The sequence below is a fragment of the Talpa occidentalis genome, unplaced genomic scaffold (genome assembly GCF_014898055.3).
Source record: "Talpa occidentalis isolate TD23 unplaced genomic scaffold, MPIMG_talOcc4v2.1 talOcc4.10, whole genome shotgun sequence".
NCBI classification, from domain to species: domain Eukaryota; kingdom Metazoa; phylum Chordata; class Mammalia; order Eulipotyphla; family Talpidae; genus Talpa; species Talpa occidentalis.
In genome coordinates, this window is record NW_023600993.1 from 55072912 (window position 1) to 55093391 (window position 20480).

The following is a 20480-nucleotide window of genomic DNA, read 5'->3' on the forward strand; positions in this document are numbered from 1 at the left end:
GTAACATGAATTTTATGCCAAAAAATTGGAGAACCTTGGAGAAATGGATACATTTTTTAACCTCAATTTAGTCTACCAAGGTTAACTCCAAAAGAAACAGATGAAATGAACAAACTGATCACAACCATGGCAATTGAAACAGGTACAAAAAATCATGTGAAAAATAAAAGCCCAGGACCAGATGGCTTTTCAAATGAATTTTACCAATTTTTTTAAAGAACTAATGCCCACCTTGCTCACATTGTTTTAAAAATTAAAAAAGGAATGTTCCTTAATACATCTCATAATGCCAACATTACACTAATACCAAAACCAGACAAAATCTGCACAAGAAAAATTACAGACCAAAATCCCTGAAGAACGATGCAAAAATTTTCAAAAAAAAAATACTAGCAAATCAAATTCAGCTCTACACCATAAGGATCACACACTATGATTAAGTGGAATTTATCCCAGGGAAGCATAATTGTCTTAATCTATGTAAAACCCTCTTGAGTTCCTCCCCTGCCTTTATTCTGCTCTGTGTCCTCCAGACAAGCCCATTTGGACCACACCCGAGCTCCAAACTTCCTGAGGTGTCAGCCAATAGGGTAAGATAAGAAGGTGCTCAGGGCACCCTTCCCTCCATGCCCTGGGACCCCATGTGCCTGCAGCCCCCCTGGATAAGCCCCTCCTATACAGGCTCACACTCTTGCTCATCATCCCTGTGGATTCCCGGACCTAGCATACCTCCAGCAACACTTGCTCTGGGGTCCTCGGAATCTTCAGAACTCAAGTGTTATGGCACATCTTCCTGCCAGGACCTGATGGAACACAGTTCAAATTCTCCAATTGGGCCTCCCCAGTGGCACAGGGGTTAAAGACAGCCACTGCAGCACCAGTTCGATCCCCAGCCAGCCAGGGAGCTACTCACATGGCGCAGCAGACCTCTCTTGCCTCACCCACTGCTCCCCTCAGCAGTGTATTTCAGTAGATCTGCCTGTTCTGCTCCCCACTCTGTCTCTGGTGAATCCTCTCACCCCCTCCCCACCCCGCACAACTGGCTTACACCCCAGTTCTTATATGCATACATCAATCAATCTTTACAAAAACAAATTCTCCAAGTTGAGTGCATGGCAGGCTGGGACTAGAAGGGACTTGGCTAAGGTCACACAGGGAGGGAGGGACAGGGTAGGTTGGAACCTGGAACTCAGGCTCATGAGTCATATTGTGTCAGGGAAAAGGTACAGATGACCATACAGGCCACGCCAGCCCACTACTGGGCAAGACTCAGGCCAGGGCAGCAGTAATGTCCTGCGGACAATCTATCCACTACCACCAGGCAAACAGGATTGTCAGTGCTGTCTAGGTCACAAGTGCTGACGCCCAAAGGAGTACTCAACTGCTGCAGACTCGGTGGCTTCAAACAACACAAAATTATCATCTCTAGTTCTGGTGGTCAGATGTCTAAAATCAAGCAGGGAAAAACCATTTCTTGCGTTTCCCAGTTTCCAGAAGCTGCCTGTCCTCCTTGGTTCATGGGCTCTTTCTCCATCTTCAAAATGCATCACCCTGACTTTGGATTCCATGATCACACCTGATTCCAACCTTCTGCCTCCCTCTTCTAAGAACCCTTGTGATGACAATGAGCCCACCTGATCATCCAGGATTGTCTCCCACCACAGGGTCATTCACATCTCCAAAGTCAAGTCACTTTTATCATGTCAAATGACACACTGACAGGCTCTGGGAGAAGGGCAGGACGTCTTGAAAGGGATGCATTATTCGACCACCGATACTCCCCAGGCCCAAGCCCCTTCCCAAAGCTCCCATCCAATGGGCTGAGAAGACAGGGCCACCAGTGACTTCACCCTGGGCATCCCTTTGCCCTTCCTGGGTGGAAAGATTAGGATGAGAAGCCACCTAAAGGGGAGGAGCTCCCAGCTTCCCCTCTCACAGAGGGGCCTCCTTGCTAATAAGTTACCTGCCTCTGGCCAGCCCCTCTCTCTATGGAGGATCTGAACCCCAGAGCCTGCCTGGGGGCACTGTAAACCTGTATCTCCCACTGACCAGAGAGAAAGGAACAGAAGGGCAAGGATGGGGAAGGCAAGAGGGGAATCAGAAGGGGGAGAGGCGAAAAGAGTGGATTAGGCCCAGAAACATCCTCTAGAGGCCGGGGGTCCCTGATGGGAGGTTAGGGTGATGCTGTTTGTCAGGATCTCCAGTGGCTGCCACCACTGAGGATGCAGCCAAGGCTGGCAGGGGTCCAGGTATGTTCCTAACTTGGGAGATGGGTGAAATGTCAGCGGTGTTCCCCTTCTGTTGACCCTCTATGGCGCTGGACACCCAGAGAGGGCTGCAAACTTTGATGGGCACATCCTGCCAAAAGTTGGTCTTATCGCAGCCAAGGAGACTGATGGCTCTGGGGGAGGTTGGGAGACCACTGGTATGCTTGTGCCCGCGGTGGAGGTGACAATGAGAGACGCAGGGACCAATAGGTTCCTTGGTGGGAACTGCCACCCTACATACTTGGGCTGGGGCCTCCGCCTGGCACTGCCCTTCAGTGCCTCAGGTCTGCAGAAGAGCAGGCTGTATGGCTGCTCTTGGACCTCAAGATTCCCATCTTGAGGCTGGGGAGACCAAAGGGAGGGAGGGGGTGGTGCAAGGCAGGGTAGGGCTTAGCCAGGGAGGGAAGGAACTCAGCAGGGATGGAAGGAGGTAAAGGAGGGGCTCTGTGGCACTGACCCTTGAAAGGACTGGCGCAGTAAAGACAAGGAAAGCCAGGCTAAGTTTCTCACAGGCAGGACATTTATTGCGCTCCTGGGCAGGCGAGGTTCAACCACCCCAATCCCCGCGAGGGTCGGGGTCGTGCTGGGATAAGGGCAAGCTTTTATAGGGTGGGGTCTGGCCTTGGAGGGAGGTGGAGAATGCGGAGTCGAAGTTGCTTTTCAAAGTTTTTTCTCTCAGAACTGGTTGTTCTTCCAACGCTGCTTATCAAGGCCCCTGCAAACCGGGCAGAGCTGGCTCCCGGGATGCAGGTGGCAGCAGTTTCAAGCTCCCCCACTCTGAACCCCATCTCTGCCCGGGCCTCGACCTTACAGCCCTCTGTAGGTGCAGTCTCTGTGCACCTCTTTCCTGGCCCCTCCCCCCCCCCCCGCCCCCCGTTGTCTTCTCCACAGGTACAGGCCCAAACTTCTTCCTGGAGTCCCCAGGTTTGGGGTCTAAATCCAAAACCCGACCCTAGCCTTCAAGACCTGCCCTTGTCCCTCCATTTCTGGGTCCTGGAGGTGGGGGTGGGGGCTGCAAGCACTGCCTGGCCCTTGAGTCCATCCTCAAATCTGTCCACCATCTTAGTGTTCTATCTGATCACTAACCCGGTTGAAAATCCCTATTCTTTACATCAGTGGCAACACAGGGTGGGCAGTGTGGTCTGACTGGCACTGGGGGTGTGGGTCCATGCTGACTCTGAGAGGGTACCTGGAGTGTTCTCCCTGACCTCTGACATGACACTGCAGAAACACAGCCTGCCTCCCCTAATCAAAGGGGGTAAATGAGTGCCCAGGTCCACCATGTGCAGACCCTCTGCTAGCAGGGATGGATCAGCCCATCAAGCATGGCTGGGAGGCGCAGTCCAGGCCTGGGGTCGGGTCTCCTGGCCAGAGTCCACTGCCAGGTGAATCCTGTGAAGACAACTCCACAGAAGGTGGGATGAGACTGGATGGAGTGAGCATCCGGTGATGGGGAGAGTGAATCCTGTCACCTCCCCTGACCAGGGGCTCTCTGCTAGTATCCCCAAGGACCCCCACAGCCAAACCCTAGAGATAAGGTGGACAAAATCCCCAAATGCCTTATTTCCCTTTCCTACCCAACTCTTGAACACCAGTCTTCATGTTCAAATGCACGAGACAGCAGCCTCCCTTTCTGGGTAGCAAGAGACTTATTGGGGGCACCACCCAGGCCCCTCTCTGGGCGGGGTGTGGGACTCAGGGGGCTCGTCCACGGTCCTGAAGCGGCTCATTCACATGAAAGGCCAACACACTAGTATCCTCACCCCCAAACTCATTGCTTCACTGCTGTGGAGCGCCGGTACCTTCGGTTTCCCCAGCTGTCACGCGAGTGGGTACTTCTCAGAGCAACAGACCTGTCATTTCTGGCCTTGTGGACTGCACCCTCATGGTGCACATGCTGCCCGACATCCACTGACGTCTGTGCTCCAGAAACATCAGCCACTGGCATCCCCGTGGGCGTCGTCACAAACTCCACACCAGCGACTCAGGGGGTCCCTAGTTAATGCTCTTTCTGCTCCCAAGACACAGAAATGGAGACATTTATCTTGAGAACAGAGAGAACATATGGGACCCTCAGCAGGACTGCAAGAGCACAGTGTTCTAGTTCCTCCTTCCCATTTTGCCTTTGCCTCCCTCGGCAGCTCTCTGCGGCATCTTGGCTGTGACCTCCTGTCTCTGCAGCCCTCCTGGCCCTGAGGGTGCTGCTGTCAATCTTCCCCACCTGAGGCACTAGCTCGTCCACAACCCCTCCCCAGCAAGTACCCGGGGTTTTCCCGTTTGTATTTACACCAAACTTTGTTCACAACCGCGGCATATGTACTGTGGGTCAAGCACACCATCCCTGGGGCCCGACTTTCCTCGCAGCAGCTCGTTTCTGGCAGCCCTGGCCTGCCCTGGATGAATCACCCCCATCACTGGGACTCGGAGGAGTGCTCAGCAGATCAGTGGCCACACCCATTAAGAAATGGCCGAGCGCCCTCCAGGATCCTTCTCTTAGAACTTCTGGGTCACCAGGGTTTCGGTAAGTGGATGACGTTTGGCGGCCTCCCTCTATCCCATTATTTACCCAAGGATGGTCCCCCAGTACCAGGCCTGTTCTGGGAAGATGTGGACAGCAGAGGTCAGGGAAATCCTGCCAGGACTGGGGACACAAGGAACCCACTGGGCCTACCCCCACACCCCTGCCCCGCTCTCCTAGACAAGGCAGGTTATGGGCCCAGTTGGAGTCTTGGGGGTACCACATGCCCGCCACGAGTGGGTTGGACCAATGAGGTCCCATCCAGCTCTGCTTAAGATTTCCTCCTGCGAGTCAGAACTAAGGCAAAAAGAGCCCCAAATGAATTCCCTAGAGAACCCGTGACTGACTCCAGGTGCAGTTGTGTCTTGCAACAGTCTCCTAATCCTTCCTCCTCAGGGAAGATGGAGGTGTTCTCAGCAGGAGACTTCCACCTTGTTAAGGCCTCCTCAGGCCCACCAGGCTTGCTGTCTACAGGGGGCGTGTAACAATGTCCCAACACACTGACCCCCTCAGCACCAGCAAGACCAAGTCACCAGGAGTCAGGCTCTCCCAGGATGGGCCCCCGTCCCTCCTGATGTCCTCCAAGCAGGCAGCAGCCCACCAGACCCCACAGGCCAGGGGGCACTGGGGAACAGCAGGGGAGCAGCACGCAGGGAGGCATCTGACAGTCTCAGCACTTACTTTCTTCCTACTATAGGCGGGTCAGCTTTCAGCTATACAGAACAAAATCAAGAAAAAAAACAAAAACAAAAAACAAGACGGCCTGAGGACTGAGCCGAGTCTGATAGAGTAACTTTTTCTGTAGTCCTGGAATTCTGACAGGGTTTGGCAGGTGAGGGCCCCAGACTTCCTACCAACCATGCCACGTGAGCATCAGCAACACTGCCCCTAGTACCCAGGGAAATGCGTGACAGAACCCAGCAGGAAAAAACTCAGAAATCCTGCCTCCCAGACCCCCTCGGCATGGGCTTCATGTCCAAGGCACTGGCGGAGTAGGCGATCTGCTTCAGTGGCCACCCTCTGACCAAGGGAGAGAGCGTGTTTATCCAGGGCTGGTCAGTTTCTGCTCCAACAACCCCACTCTCTTTACACACAGAAAGGCGCTATCCCACCCTGGGCTGAGCTCTCGGCCAGCTGGCCCACCACGGGAGCAGACTGGAAGTGGGTGAGGGTCTGTTTCCCAACTGCCACCTCCCAAACACATTTCCACACAGAACAGTCCTATCTGTTCTTCCTCCCCCACAATTTAGGGGGCAGGTTATTTCTGGCCCTCGGGGTTGGTTTGGTAATGCCACTGTTGAGCCACTGAAGTATTCTTCATTCACTCATGATGTTTGCAATACCCACGGGGCATCTGCAGGGCTAGAGGTGGGAGGTGGGAGAGCCTGATAGGAGGAAGGGGTGCCTCTGTTGTGCCCAGAGGGGCAGCCAGACACCTGGCCTCGGTTTTGGGGCGAGGAAGTAAGTGAGGCACCTGAGAGCGTGTGGCTGAAGCCCCTGAATCCTGCATCCATCCCGGATTTTTAGAACCATTTGGCAATCAATGTAAGCGCTACAGGTACCATTCTTTTTTCCTTGTCAAAAGCTTATCAGTCTTCTGAGCTGAGTGAAGGCTAACCATTGTGCAGGCCAGATGGGAAACATTTTTAGGAGACATTTAGGAATTCTCCCTTTTGGCATGTTCTGCAATGCGGGCAGCAACTTCATATTAGAGGTCACATAATGACCACACGCAGAGAATTCTCTCAGTAGCAAATATCACACACAGATCCCAGAAGTGCTTAAATACAGATTTATTGCAAACCAACACCGGAGACGAAGACGACGTCACAGGCGGATACCCCACTTTCCTCGAACCTCAGCTGATGGAGTTCAGTGGTCATTCTGCTGCTGTCGTGTCTAGAGAGAGAAAACAGGCAGAGGGCACCTACTCCAGGGTGCTGGGCTGGTCATGGGTGGCAGCAAGGAGCACAGGGCAACCAGATGACAGTGAGGATGGCACAGGTCAGTCACGTGTGTATAACCAACACCTCTGCCGCCCCCGAATCTGCTACTCCCAACACCTGTGTGCCACTGTTACAGCAGGTGAGGGTGAGGGAAATGCAACACTGAAAATAAAATCAGGCGAAAGGAAGACAACTGACCACGGGAGTCCACAGCTCCAAAGTCTCCCAAATAACTGAGATGCAGGTGGCACACCCTAGCCCGTCACTCGGGAAACCCCACAGGCATGGCCAAGGGAGCAGTGAGACAGAGACACGCGGAGAGCAGTTCTCGCCCAGATGCCAGCCATGAGACCTTTTGTTAGATGGGATGACAGACCTGCAAATCTTGGGGCCCTAAAAAGGGGTGCTGGTTGTCCCACAACCAGAGTAGGTGACAAGTGCAAATAACAGGTTTCCATATTTCCTTGACAGTGCTCCCACCAGTCACCTGTGGCCCGTGCCTCCCTTGATGGCATCAGTCAACAAATGCTTCTTAGAGGACAGGGGATGCTTCTTACAGGACTGTCACTTACTGCCTGTGAGTCAGAAACCTACCCCCAAATTATTTCAATAAACCAGCTTCCATCTATCCGGGTGAAGATGAAAGTCTCCAGAAGGACCACTACCCAGACATGGGTCCTCCTCCCCCAGTGCAGTGGGCAAAGTCCACAATGGCAGGCTGTGGAGATCTTCGAGGTAACCACCCAACAGAGCGGCCCCATGGTCCTGGTGCCAGGCACAAAGGGCCCTGACTGGGGCACAGTCTCCAGGTCCTTGGAGCATAGGGGAGGAGCTGTGAGCTCCCTGCAGAGTGATCTTGGCTCAGCATAATGGGATGCTGTACTTCATGGCCGGAAGGGACCAAGGCTGCACACTGCCAAGGGGCTGCTAATATGCCTGGTCTCCTGAGGGTGCCCAGCCATCAGTGCACCCAGAACCAGCCTGAGAGCATCCAAGCAGCGCAGTCGGCTCACTGATAAGAATGGGCCCACAAGAGGAAAGCACTAATCAGGCAGGAAGAGAACCGATGTCCTCCTACACGCACTGAGGCCGCAAGAACTTTCTCCCAACATCCAGAACCAGCAAGCAGGACCTTGGTGTTCTCTGCTACAGGACAAGGCTAGGGAGGCGGCGCACATTTACACAAGGAAGAGCACGACTGCATGTGAGCCATCAAGGGGCAAGGAGTTTCCCCAAACAGCCCAGGCACGTGGCCCACCATTGCACACCTGCCCGTGCTTCAACAACCAAACCCGGCACCACTCCCTGCCCTCAAGCACGAGAAAAGCAAGCAGAGGTCTAACAGCAGCAAGCAGAGAGCAGGGCAACAAAGGGCTGCAAGGCCCGGCCCGGCGGTCTGCTGGAACGTCCCTCCTATTTTCCAACACCCATGCTCAGCATCGCCGAACAACCCCCCCTTCTCCGGAGCAGTCTGGAGATGCAAGGCCAGGGTAAAGGCCTGGTTCTCCCCTTGAAAGAAAGGATGGTGCGGTGAACCAGACAGACAGTCCCTAGCAGGCAGGGAGCCAAGGGGCATGGCTGAGGCCCCTGGCTCCCCACTGGCGAGGGTTTCGGTTCCTTCGGTCATTAAAACTGCACAGCCCCTGGGGAGATGTTGAACATGGCCGGGTCGAATCGCTGGCCTCGGAAGGGAGAGCCTTCAGCGTCCCACCCCTTCTTCAGCATCTCATGGACTTTCTACAAACAGAAAATAGACAGAGAGGTTAACCACAGTCACCAAGCCTGTGTATCCTCAAGCAGGATACGCTCTGCTTCCTCAGGAGGACCCCATCTGGGGTGACTACAGACCCTCCACAAAACTATGCTTCCACATGCTAACTCTACCCCCACCCCCCACCCCCATCTTGCCACCAGTGAAGCACTACCCATCTTCATGTTCAGCTGCTATCCCATCTCACCAGGAATTCCAAATGCCTGAGGGGCCTAGAGACCATGGGACTGAGGTGTTGGGGTACGGGGGTTATCTCTACCCCTTGGGGTTGACTGAGGTGCAGAGAGGGTTCCCTGCTCCCCTTCTCCAGGGAGTAGGCTGGCAGCATTGAGGCCTACACCCTCAGATAATCTGGGAGTTACCCAGCTAACGACTGACAGGGAGAAACCCACCAGGATCTGTAGTTCCTGGAGGCAGGATCATTGCTGCTGGGCTAGTGGTGCCAGCATGTGACCAGACCAAACCATCTGCCACTAGAGTAGCAACAGGCCAAGATGTGTGGCCTAGGTCAGGGGACTGCAGGTGCCTATGAGGGAGTCTCTTTGTGCCACAGGCTTTTCCTTCCTGCCCACTTCCCCGTATCTGCCCTCCTCACCTGGCCACCCTCTGACACAAAGTTCTGCTGACCTCTCATCTGAAAGTGAACGGACTGAGAGGTGGGGAAAATTCCAGGTGTCTGACAAGGCTGCAGTACTCTCCCTCTTGACAGGGACCTTCTTTTTTTTTTTTTAAGATTTATTTTTATACAAGAATTGGGGTACAGGCCAGATGCGTGGGAGGGTGAGAGGATTCACCAGAGACAGAGTGGGGAGCAGAACAGACAGACTGAGGAAATACACTGCTGAGGGGAGCAGCGAGCAAGACAGGAGAGGCCTGCTGTGCCATATGGGACCCTCACCGGCCGGCCGGGATCAAACCAGCGCTGCAGAGGCTGCAGACAGCTTCACAGCGCAGTGCCCAACCACCGCCTGTGCCACCAGGGAGGCCCGACAGGGACCTTCTTTCCGTATTATTAAACCTAAGTGTACAGCAGCAAGCATGTTGTAGTACATGTTAGGGACTAATCAATACTACTCCCACTTTGGAACAGAGAGCATACCCCCCATGACCTTGGGGAAAACACTTGAATGGGGCACTGCCACCCTGCAGGTTGGCTGCTCATGCCATGGGTTAGGAGGCCAACCCAGCATGAAAGGACCAAAAAGGGCAGGCCTCCTGCTCCTGCCTGGTACCACTTTGAGCCCCCACCCAGTTCCCTTTGGTCTCTGTGGTCCCCTCTCATCTCTTGCACGACACTCCCACTCTCAGCCCCATCATCTGTCCAGTCTCATGGGTGGTCTAACAGGCACTCCAGTGCCAAAAAAAGCACTCAGCCTGATCCCCCGACAGGTCCTGACCCAGAGGCCCTCAGGAAATCACCTACTTTCTTAAATTGCCCCTTTCCTCCCTGCAGCCCTCATCTGAGGCCACTGGCAGTTCTGATGCCCCTCTGGTTCCCAATCTCCTTTCTTTTGGGGACCTATTTCTCCAGGTTAAACCATCCGTGGTTGTATAACAGCCACCAAGCTCCACCCCATTTAGCTCCCTCGCCACCAGCACCAGCTCCTCATGCAGCTCCTCACACCTCTACACTCTTCTCTTGGTCCCAAACTTGCTCCCCATACTGGGCTTTCTCAAGGCCTGTGCGCTGTGGATGTTCCACGTGGAACATTCCTGAGTGATCAGACCTCATTCACAGGTGCTCCTCCTTGAATCCTCTAAGCCCACGAGTGCCAGACAGCAGTGCTGACTCCAGGCTAGGCCACAGGGCATACTTTCGTCTCCAAATCACCAGAGCCCTGAAACATTGGCCTTCACTATCTCCAGTAAGGGGTCATCCAGGAGCAGGCCACTGGGTAAAGGGTTACTTTTTGGTTTGGCCACATGCATTGCCAACCCTTGGTTCCTGTGTGTGCACTGATGCCCCCTTCCCTCAGGTCAGTATACTGCCCAGCACAGGGTCAGTCCTTCCAGAATCCTTTGACTCAAACCACAGAAGTCTTTCCATCAGGCCACAGTCTTCAAAGCTCTTCTTCAGAGCCTTCCTGAGCACCCAACCCCATGAGCAGGGACCCTTTTGCACCCACTTGGGCTTCTGAAGAATGTACAACCTCCCCACCCCCCACTCCTGAATCACTGTTCAGACTGCTCTTTCATCCGGGGCCATAGGCACATGCAGTGTAACTGAGGTAAAACTGGTGCCCAAACATTCTCCACGTCCCATACCCTGTGAACTCAGAGATTATAAGCAGAAACCACTTTCCAAGGAAACAACCAGCAAGAGGCCCAAGAGCTTCCCTGATGGCTGGTGGGTCCTGGCCTCTAGTCTGGTGATCAGGGAGCCAGATCAGGAGAAGATTCAGAACTTGAGGGAGGGATGAGAGAGACTCCTAGAATCAGCTCAGGGATCAAAACCCACCCCTGCTGCTTGACCAGCAACATTCTGTAACATCTAAAATTAAATAAGCCCTCTTCTCAGGAGAGCCATAGAGTCCACGACCTAGTCAGCCCAAGCTGAGCTGAGTGCAGTAAGGACTCACTGAGTGCTCCCCTCCACACCTCCTTAAGCCTCACAGGAGCATGTGCCATGTGAATAAAATGAAGAAGGGAAGGATGGAAGAATAGGCACACCAGAAATGTCAGGGGGAGGGGGAGACGCATAGAGCTGAGGGGGCAGTAGCACTCAGCAGCTGTGGGAATGAACACTCACAGGAACTGCAAAGTTAAGCCCCCTTCCCCGCATGAGAAACATGAGGATATGAATGGGGATGGGATGGAGGGTGGTGGTACTGTGCTTAACCTTTAACATGAAATCCACGTGTCCAGCAATCCACTCTCCCCCAGGCTAGGGCTTAGAAAGGTCTTACATGCACACTACAGTGTGGGGCACAGGGAGTTAAAAATAACCTGAAAAGAGCAACCCTTTCTTCCCTAAATATCCACTCCGGGGATTAAAACAGAAAGAAAAAGTACACATCTAAATACTCTTCTTCTCTACTACAGGCTCTGGCTGCTCAGGAGTAAACCTCCTCCTCCTGAGTCTAACGTCCTCCTACCGCCTCACAGTCACCACACATGCTGACTTCTTTGGGCTCTGATATCTGAAAGTGAGTTGGAAGTGAATTCTTCCCGCATGTCCTCAGTGGTCAAACCTGCACAGGTTCTTCACTAGGAGTGGGCCTGGGTCTCCCCTCTTATGACAAAGGCCCTGCAGGGGGGTCAAAGGAGGGGTTGATCTGGATGGTTCCAACATGGGAGGCAGGAACACACACAGTGTTACTAAATGACTGCCTAGAGGCCCTGCCACCTGAGCTCTCAGTCAGGAGACTTCCCACATCAGAACCCAGCAAGCAACTGTGCCTTTCAGTGAGGCTGTCTACACCTCACACAGCAGGTTCCCAGCAGCCTTGTGCCAGCTTGGATACTGGGAAGGACTGGGACGGACAGGGAGCTCGTACCAGCTCGTGGCTCTGTGGCTTGCCCTGCAGCTTCTGGTGGTAGTCGAAGGTGAGCCTGTCCAGAACAGCATGCTCCTCCTCGTCCACTGTAGCCATGGAGCGCTCCTTGTTGATCTTGTCAATGTCGATGTGCTCTTCACCCTCCAGGATGGCACTCCACCAGTACTCGCCCACCTTGTTCAGGCTCACCTGGGACAGAGGGGCAGGGATGGCACAGGTGAGGAGGAGGCAGTGCTATTCAGTGGGCCCGGAAGGATGAGGGTTCCCAAAGGAGTGTGAGGACATAAAGAAGAGATCCCAGAGAGGGACACTGGGACACAGGGGATGGAGTCCAGGAGGACACTGCATCAAGGACCCAACACCCCAAGAATGATCTGATGGCATCTGGGTCTTCTCCGCCAGACCCTCTCAGAGGACAGTGCTTATAATGGGCATCACCACTCCACACCCACTCAGCCACCAGCATCCCAGCCCACTCAGAGCAAGGGGAGCCATTTCCAAGAGCTCAAAGATATCCACCCAATACTGGCCTCATGGTCACCCATGCAGCCCCGGGAAGCTTAACCCCGAATGTGAGCATCTGTCAACATCCCCCCTCCCTCCTGCATACTAGCACAGCAGTCATTCTGCCTCTTGGAACCTGAGGAACAGTGTGCTCAGCCCCATGATGAACTCCCCTCAACCAGACACTCAGGTACCCTGTCTTGCTACCTGCCCTGGTCAGGCTGGCTCTGAGCTCTGTGATACCCTCCCAGTTGCCCATCCTTGCTGGCACTGTCTGCTTTATGATGGGATGAGACTCTCAGTCATGACTCTCAGTTAGCAGGGAGCGAACATGAAGATAAAGAGCCAGCCATGGAAAGCAGTGTTCACTCACATGTGTGCCATGAGGAGGAAGTTACTTAGTGGCTGGTAGGAAACTGTGAAAAAGTAGACTTGGAATGGGCCCACACAGGTAACACCTGTGATAACCTGCATGTTCCTGGCAGGTATCACTCCAGTCAGAAGCAATCAGGGCCAGTGCTCACTAGCTATGGTGCACAGTTTCATGCTGCAAACTACTGCCAGAGCCTACTGCCCAGAGGGCTCAGTAGGGCTCAGCAGGGCTCAGCCCAGGGACAACTTCAAGAGCCTAAGCACTCCAGAGGGCCGGGTTACAGAACCTCCAGAAAATTGCAAGCGTGGCATTAACATCAACATCTCAGCTTCTTACAAAAGCAACCGCCCCACTTACGATTCACCCAGGTGGATGTAGTGTGAAGAACCCAGGGATAGGGTGAACTGGCAGCTTCTGAGTACCCCTACTGCTCATCCCATCAGATGAATAGTTTCTACCCTGCCAGTGCATGGTTTGAGGATGCCATTTAGACAGCTTCTTGCTGACTTTGCTCTTTAGTTAGCGTGTGGAGTCTGACATGGCCCTAGGAGACTCCAACATCAAGAATTTGGTTCTGTCCTTACTGAGCTGTAGAAAGCTTCCAAGTGGGAAACACATTCTGGTTTTGCTATTCTAGGAGAGGATACAGGACTATAAATTTCTGGAAAAAGAGACCCTTAAAGTTTATTTTACTTGGGTCTTCATTAGTTGTTCTGGTTGCCCGGATCTCTATCACATGTATTTTAGGAGGCTTGTATTTCTAACCTCAGAAATCAGCGCGTCTTGCATGGATCATCCAGTGCTGCAGGCAGCACACTACTCAGGCGAACGGCCCACCGAACAGTGCCCCCAAGGGTCAACCCAAACACGGCCCAGGGGCTCCATCATAGGTCCTTTTCACACACACACACAACCCAACACTTGCTGCCATGATACCTGTGTCCAAGGAGCAACCCCATACATGCACTCTGCAGGCCCTGACAGTTGGATTTTCTTCCTGTAACACAAGTGCCTGACTTAAGCTTTCTGATACCAAGGCATCCATTTTAAAAGGGGCTAACTCAAGCACATTACCAGTCACAGGACTTGATAAAGGGTCAAGACACCTCACACCACTGAGGTGCCTTTCTTTTTCAGATCCTTGATTTAGATAACTGACCATTTGGGAAGTCATATGGTTTTCTTTTTTTTATCTGCGTTTTAAATTTCTAGTTCTAACGTTTTAAAATCACCAATAGAGTCCATAAAACCCTATACCCCCACCCCCGCCCTCAACCACAATGACAGAAGAACCCCCAAGTCTGTACTCATGTGCTCCTCTCTCTCCCAGCAACCTTGACGGGTGGCCACAAGTTTTTAATTCTATTTATTTTTGCTTGGAAGACTTGGGGTGGAGGTGCACAGGTAGTGAGAGGAGTCACCAAAGACTGAACAGGTAGATTTACTGAAATACACTAAGAGGAACAGCAGACAAGACAGAAGAGGCCTGCTGTGCCGTATGTGGGCTAGCTTCCTGGCCAGGGACTGAAGTCAGGCTATAGAGGTGATAGCGCTGAGACTCAACCCCAGGCCACCGGGGAGTCCCTATTTTTTTTTTTTTTTTTAAGTTTGCTAAAGATTATTGCTGAAGAGCATCTTGAAATCCTAAGAAGCACAAGGACCAGCCCAAACAAAATATTGGTTTATTGATATGCTGAAATGGAAACAAAACACCCAAAAAAACCAAGAAGAATTCAACACTACCTTTATACAATTTGTGAGGTGAAATTCACATAAAATTAACCACTTTAAAATGAATAATGCAGTATACTTAGCATACAATACAAATAGTGTTGGTACAATCACCAACTCTATCTAGTTCTCATCACCCCAGAGGGACATCCATGAACACTGGCAGTCACTCCCCACTTTATTCTTTTTTTTTTTTTTTTTAAAGATTTATTTATTTATTTATACAAGCACTGGGTATAGTCAGAAGTGCGGAAGGGTGAGAGAATTCACCAGAGCCAGAGCGGAGAGCAGAGCAGGCAGAAAGACGAAATACACTGCTGAGGGGAGCAGCGGGAGCGGCAGGAGAGGTCTGTTGCGCCATGTGGGACCCTCGCCGCCAGAGGCCGGGGATCGAACCAGCGCTGCAGAGGCTGCGAGCAGATTCGCAGCCCAGCGCTCAACTGCTGCGCCACCAGGGGAGGCCCACTCCCCACTTTATTCTAAACTTTCCCTTATTCCCAGCCCTTGGCAACCGTTAGTCATTTGTTCGTCTGGACCTTTCACAAAAACAATCATGAAATAGGGCCTCCCCAGTGGTGCAGCGGTTGAGCGCTGGGCTGCGAAGCTGCCTGCAGCCTCTACAGCGTGGGTTCGATCCCCGGCCACTGGCAAGGGTCCCATATGGTACGCAGACCTCTCCTGCCGCCCGCTGCTCCCCTCAGCAGTATACTTCACCAGTCTGCCTGTTCTGTTCCCCGCTCTGGCTCTTGTGATTCTCTCACCCTCCCGTGCTTCTGACTGTACCCAGTGCTTGTATGTATGTATGTATGTATGTATGTATGTATAAATGAATGAATGAATGAATAAATCTTTAAAAAAAAAAAATCATGAAATATTTGTCTGTCTGTGCCAGCTTTCTGAACTCAGTAGAATGTCCTCAAAATCTAGCATGTGGTAGAACATGAAGAAATTCACACCCCTTTCAGACTGGTTAATACAGAATGGAGCTCAAGGAGCCACACCTAAAAATAACAACTTCGATAAAGTAGTCTGATGGGCTAACATTTGGTTTTAGTTTAATTATCTTCTTACTTTTTAAAAATCAGATTTTTGGAGGCATAGTTTGCATAGAGTAAAAGTCAACCTTTTAAGGATACATTCAATGAGCTTTGAAAAATATGCAGCCATGCAGTCACCACTGCAATCAAGTTATACCCCCCAAAATTCCTGTCCCATTTGCAGTCTCCTTCACCCCCAACACTCCTGTTGCCATCTGCTGGTCTCTGTCCAAAATGTCTGAGGTTCATGGAATCACATGGCCTCAATCTTTCTCCATGTGATGGTTCCTAAGTCCAGCCACACTGCATGGGTGTGAGGAGTTATTCCTGATATGGTGGGCCGTGGCTCACTAGTCATGCACCCGCGAAGCGGTTAACTATGAGGCTATGTGCAGGCCTCTGTACGAACACTCATTCTCATTCTCCTGGGTAAATAAATACACAGCAGTGGACTTGGTGGGTCCTATGGGAAGTGTATGTTTAGCTTTATAAAAAACCATCAAATTATTTTCCAATTAATTCAGCATTCAGAAGTCCCAACAGAATGCATGAAAAATTCCAGTGGCTCCAAGTAACTGGCTGCACTTGGCAGTGCAAAATCTTTCCAGCAGGCACTCTAACAGGTATGAAGTGATACATCACTGAGGTTAAAATTCAAGCTTTCTTGGCTCCTGGAGGAGCCAGAGGTGAGCTGGGAAGTTCGCCCACGCCAGGCCCCTTCTGGCCTGCAGTCCGAGCCCAGAAGGGGAGCAGGCACCCAAGACCGGGGCAGACCGAGTACGCAGAGGAGTGTGAACCAGCATCGCCTTTTTAAAACAGGGACCTTTTTCAGTAAAGCCTGCTTGAAACCAGCAGATGGCTCCTGGAAAAGCCAGAGGTGAGCTGGGAAGTTCGCCCAGGATGCCGGCCAGTACCAGCAACACAGTGTCCCAATGCATACAGCAAATTAGAAAACAGACAGTAGGGAGTAGAAAAACCACACGCAACCTAGCAACTCCTCAGGAAAAAAGCACACCACAAAAAGAAAACCAGCCCCCAGATTGCAATGACAGTAACTTGGAAGAACTTCTGAGCCTTCCAGAAAGAGAATTTAAAATTGGCGTGATTAAAAAACTGACAGAAGTCATAAAGGAAAACAATGATAAGGGAAAAATAATCAATGATCAGAAGAATGAAATTCGGTCCATAAACAGGGAAGTAAAAGAAATGCAGGAGATCAAAGAATTAATGGAGATGCTAAAGAACTCTGGGAAAAGCAATGAAAGTAGAATAGATGAAATGGAAGAACGAATAAGTACTCTTGAAGACACAGAAATAAAAAGAACCAAAACAGAAAAGGAAAGAGAAGTACAAAGGAAAAAGACCGAAGAAAGACTTCGGGAACTATCTGACTCCATGAGGAAAGGAAATATAAGAGTTATAGGAATCCCAGAAGGAGAGGAGAGAGATGTAGGAACAGAGAAAATATTCAAGGAGATAATTGAAAAGAACTTCCCAAACGTGAAGAAGGAGCTGAAAATTGACATACAAGAAGCAAGAAGAACACGAAACTTCCATGACGAAAGGAAAAATACAGCAAGACACATAATAGTAAAGCTCCCAAGAATCCAGGACAAGGAAAAAATAATGAAGCTGACAAGAGGTAAGAAACAGATAACATTCAAAGGAAAACCAATCAGAATGACATCAGACTTCTCCAAAGAAACACTATGGGCAAGGAGAGAGTGGAGGGACATAGTCAACAGACTCCAAGTAAACAGATGCCAACCAAGAATAAATACTCTATCCCACAAAGCTCTCCTTCCTCTATGAAGAAAGAATAAGGACCTTTCCAGACAAACAGAAACTCTGGAATTTCATTACAACTAAACCCCCACTCCAAAAAATACTACAAGGAGTCCTAAAGCCAGAACCTCAGAGGGACGAATAACAACGAAAGAAGGCCAAAAAAAAGTTATTAAAAGAATAAATAAATAAAATCAAAGGAAAGACAAACACAATGGCAAATACAGATGTTAACATATCAATATTAACTCTAAATGTAAATGGACTAAACTCTTCAATAAAAAGACACAGAGTTGCAGGCTGGATTAAGAAACAAAATCCAACCTATTGCTGTCTCCAGGGAACACATTTAGCTACAAAAGATAAAAATAGACTCAAAGTTAAAGGATGGAAAACAATTCTACAAGCAAATGGACCAAAAAAGAAAGCAGGAACAGCTATACTTATATCAGATAAAACAGATTTCAAACTCAAAAAGATAAAAAGAGACCCCAACAGTCACTACATTATGATCAAGGGGACAATACTTCAAGAAGAAATAACACTCATTAACATATATTCACCAAACGAAGGAGCACCAAAATATATCAGACAACTATTGTCATCTCTGAAAGCAGACATCAGAGAAAACACATACGTAGTGGGAGACTTCAACACACCACTATCAACAATGGATAGATCAACGAGACAAAAAATAAGTAAAGACCCTAAAGCTCTAAATAAGGATTTAGAGCGCTTGGGCTTAACAGACATCTATAGAACACTAAACCCAAAAAAATCTGAGTACACATTTTTCTCACGCGCACACGGATCATTCTCCAGGATGGATCACATACTGGGACACAAGACAAACATCAGCAGCTACACCAAGATTGAAATCATACCAACCATCTTTTCTGACCATGAAGGCATCAAGCTAGAAATAAACCATACAAAGAACGCAAGGAACTCTCCTACCTCATGGAGATTGAAAACCACACTTCTGGAAGACCACTGGACTAACGAGGAGATCAAAGAAGAATTTAAAAAATTCTTTGAATTGAATGACAAGGAAGACACCAATTTCCTAAATGTATGGGATGCAGCAAAAGCACTAATAAGAGGAAAATATATAGCAATAGAGGCTCACATCAACAAACAAGAACTCAAAGAAACAAGCTAATCTCGAAGCTCAAAAATCTAGAAAAAGAACAACAAAAAAACCCAAAACCAGTAGAAGAAAAGAAATAATAAAAACCAAAGCAGAAATATATGAAATCATAACTAAAAAAACAATCCAAAAGATCAATGAAACCAAGAGCTGGTTCTTTGAAAAAATAAATAAAATAGACAAACCCCTAGCCAGCCTCACAAAGGAAAAAAGGGAGAAAGCACAAATAAACAGGATCATAAATGAAAGCGGAGAAATCACAACGGACACAGCAGAAATCAAAAGAATAATCAGTAACTACTATGAACAGTTACATGGAAACAAGTTCAACAATCTAGAGGAGATGGACAAATTCCTACAACTCTACAATCACCCAAAGCTAGATAAAGAAGAAACAGAACACCTAAACAGACCAATTACAAGCAGCAAAATTGAAATGGTAATCAAAAACCTCCCCAAAAACAAAAGCCCAGGACCTGATGGATTTACAAATGAATTCTACCAAACGTTCAGAGACGAATTAGAGCCTATCCTTCACAAACTCTTCCAAAAAATTGAGAAGGAAGGGATAATACCAAACACGTTCTATGAAGCCAACATTACACTAATACCAAAACCGAACAAGGACAATACAAAAAAGGAAAACTACAGGCCAATCTCCTTAATGAACACTGGTGCAAAAATCCTCAATAAAATTTTAGCTATCAGAATCCAACAATGTATCCATAAGATAATTCACCACGACCAAGTAGGATTCATTCCAGGGGCACAAGGATGGTTCAACATCCAAAAATCAATCAACGTCATCCAACACATCAACAAAAAGAAATATAAAAACCGTATGATAATATCAATAGATGCCGAGAAAGCTTTCGACAAAGTACAACACCCATTCATGATAAAAGCCCTTGAAATTCTTGGGATACAAGGAACGTACCTCAATATCATAAAGGCCATATATGACAAGCCAACAGCCAGTATCATTCTCAATGGTGAAAAGCTGAAAGCATTTCCATTAAGATCTGGAACAAGACAAGGATGTCCACTCTCACCACTGCTTTTCAATATAATACTGGAAGTCCTAGCCAGAGAAATAAGACAAGAGAAAGACATACAAGGAATCCAAATAGGAAAAGAAGAAGTCAAACTATCACTATTTGCAAATGATATGATAACATACATAGAGAACCCCAAAAACTCCACAGAAAAACTAATTCAACTCATCAATCAGTTCAATAAAGTGGCAGGGTACAAAAACAACATGCAAAAGTCAGTAGCCTTCCTATACACAAACAATAAATCTGAAGAAGAAGAAATCAAAAAAACCCACCCCTTTTATTATCGAAACAAAAAAATCAAATACTTGGGAATAAATCTAACAAAAGAGGTGAAGGACCTATACAAAGAAAACTATAAAACACTGTTAAAAGAAATAGAAGGGCCTCCCCTGGTGGTGCAGTGGTTGAGCGCTGGGCTGCGAGGCTGCCCACAGCCTCTGCAGCTCCAGTTCGATCCCCAGCCGCCAGCGAGGATCCCATTTAGAAACATCAATTCCAAAGAACACCTGCACCCCTATGTTTATAGCAGCACTATTTACAATAGCTAAGCTTTGGAAACTGCCCAAATGCCCAAAAATAGATGACTGGATCAAGAAGATGTGGTACATATATACCATGGAATATTACTCAGCATTCAAAAAAGATAAACACATGCAATTTGCAGCAACATGGATGGCAATGGAAGGGATCATGCTCAGCGAAATAAGCCAGAAAGAAAAAGAAAAATACCGGATGGTCTCACTCATAGCAGGAATCTAGAAAACTTAAATAAGGGACCAGGAAAATGAATAACTATAAGAAAGTGAAAAATCAAAATCAACAAAAAACTATGAACCAGAGACA

At 49.4% G+C, this 20480-nt stretch overlaps 1 protein-coding gene across 2 annotated transcripts in view; it reads right to left on the reverse strand.

The window, feature by feature from the left end:
* Window positions 1-3224: 3224 nt before the first annotated feature.
* Window positions 3225-20480, reverse strand: part of NUDCD3 (NudC domain containing 3) — a 94783-nt gene continuing 77527 nt past the window's right edge. The window contains exons 5-6 of one of the 2 annotated variants that reach the window (XM_054695577.1): window positions 12000-12188; window positions 3225-6684 (exon numbers count right to left, since the gene is read on the reverse strand). In XM_054695577.1, coding sequence (XP_054551552.1) covers window positions 6658-6684; window positions 12000-12188 — 216 coding nt within the window. In that variant the 3' untranslated portion in view covers window positions 3225-6657. Of the gene's footprint in view, window positions 8469-11999; window positions 12189-20480 lie in introns of both variants that reach the window. The other variant, XM_037493007.2, reaches the window with a different exon arrangement.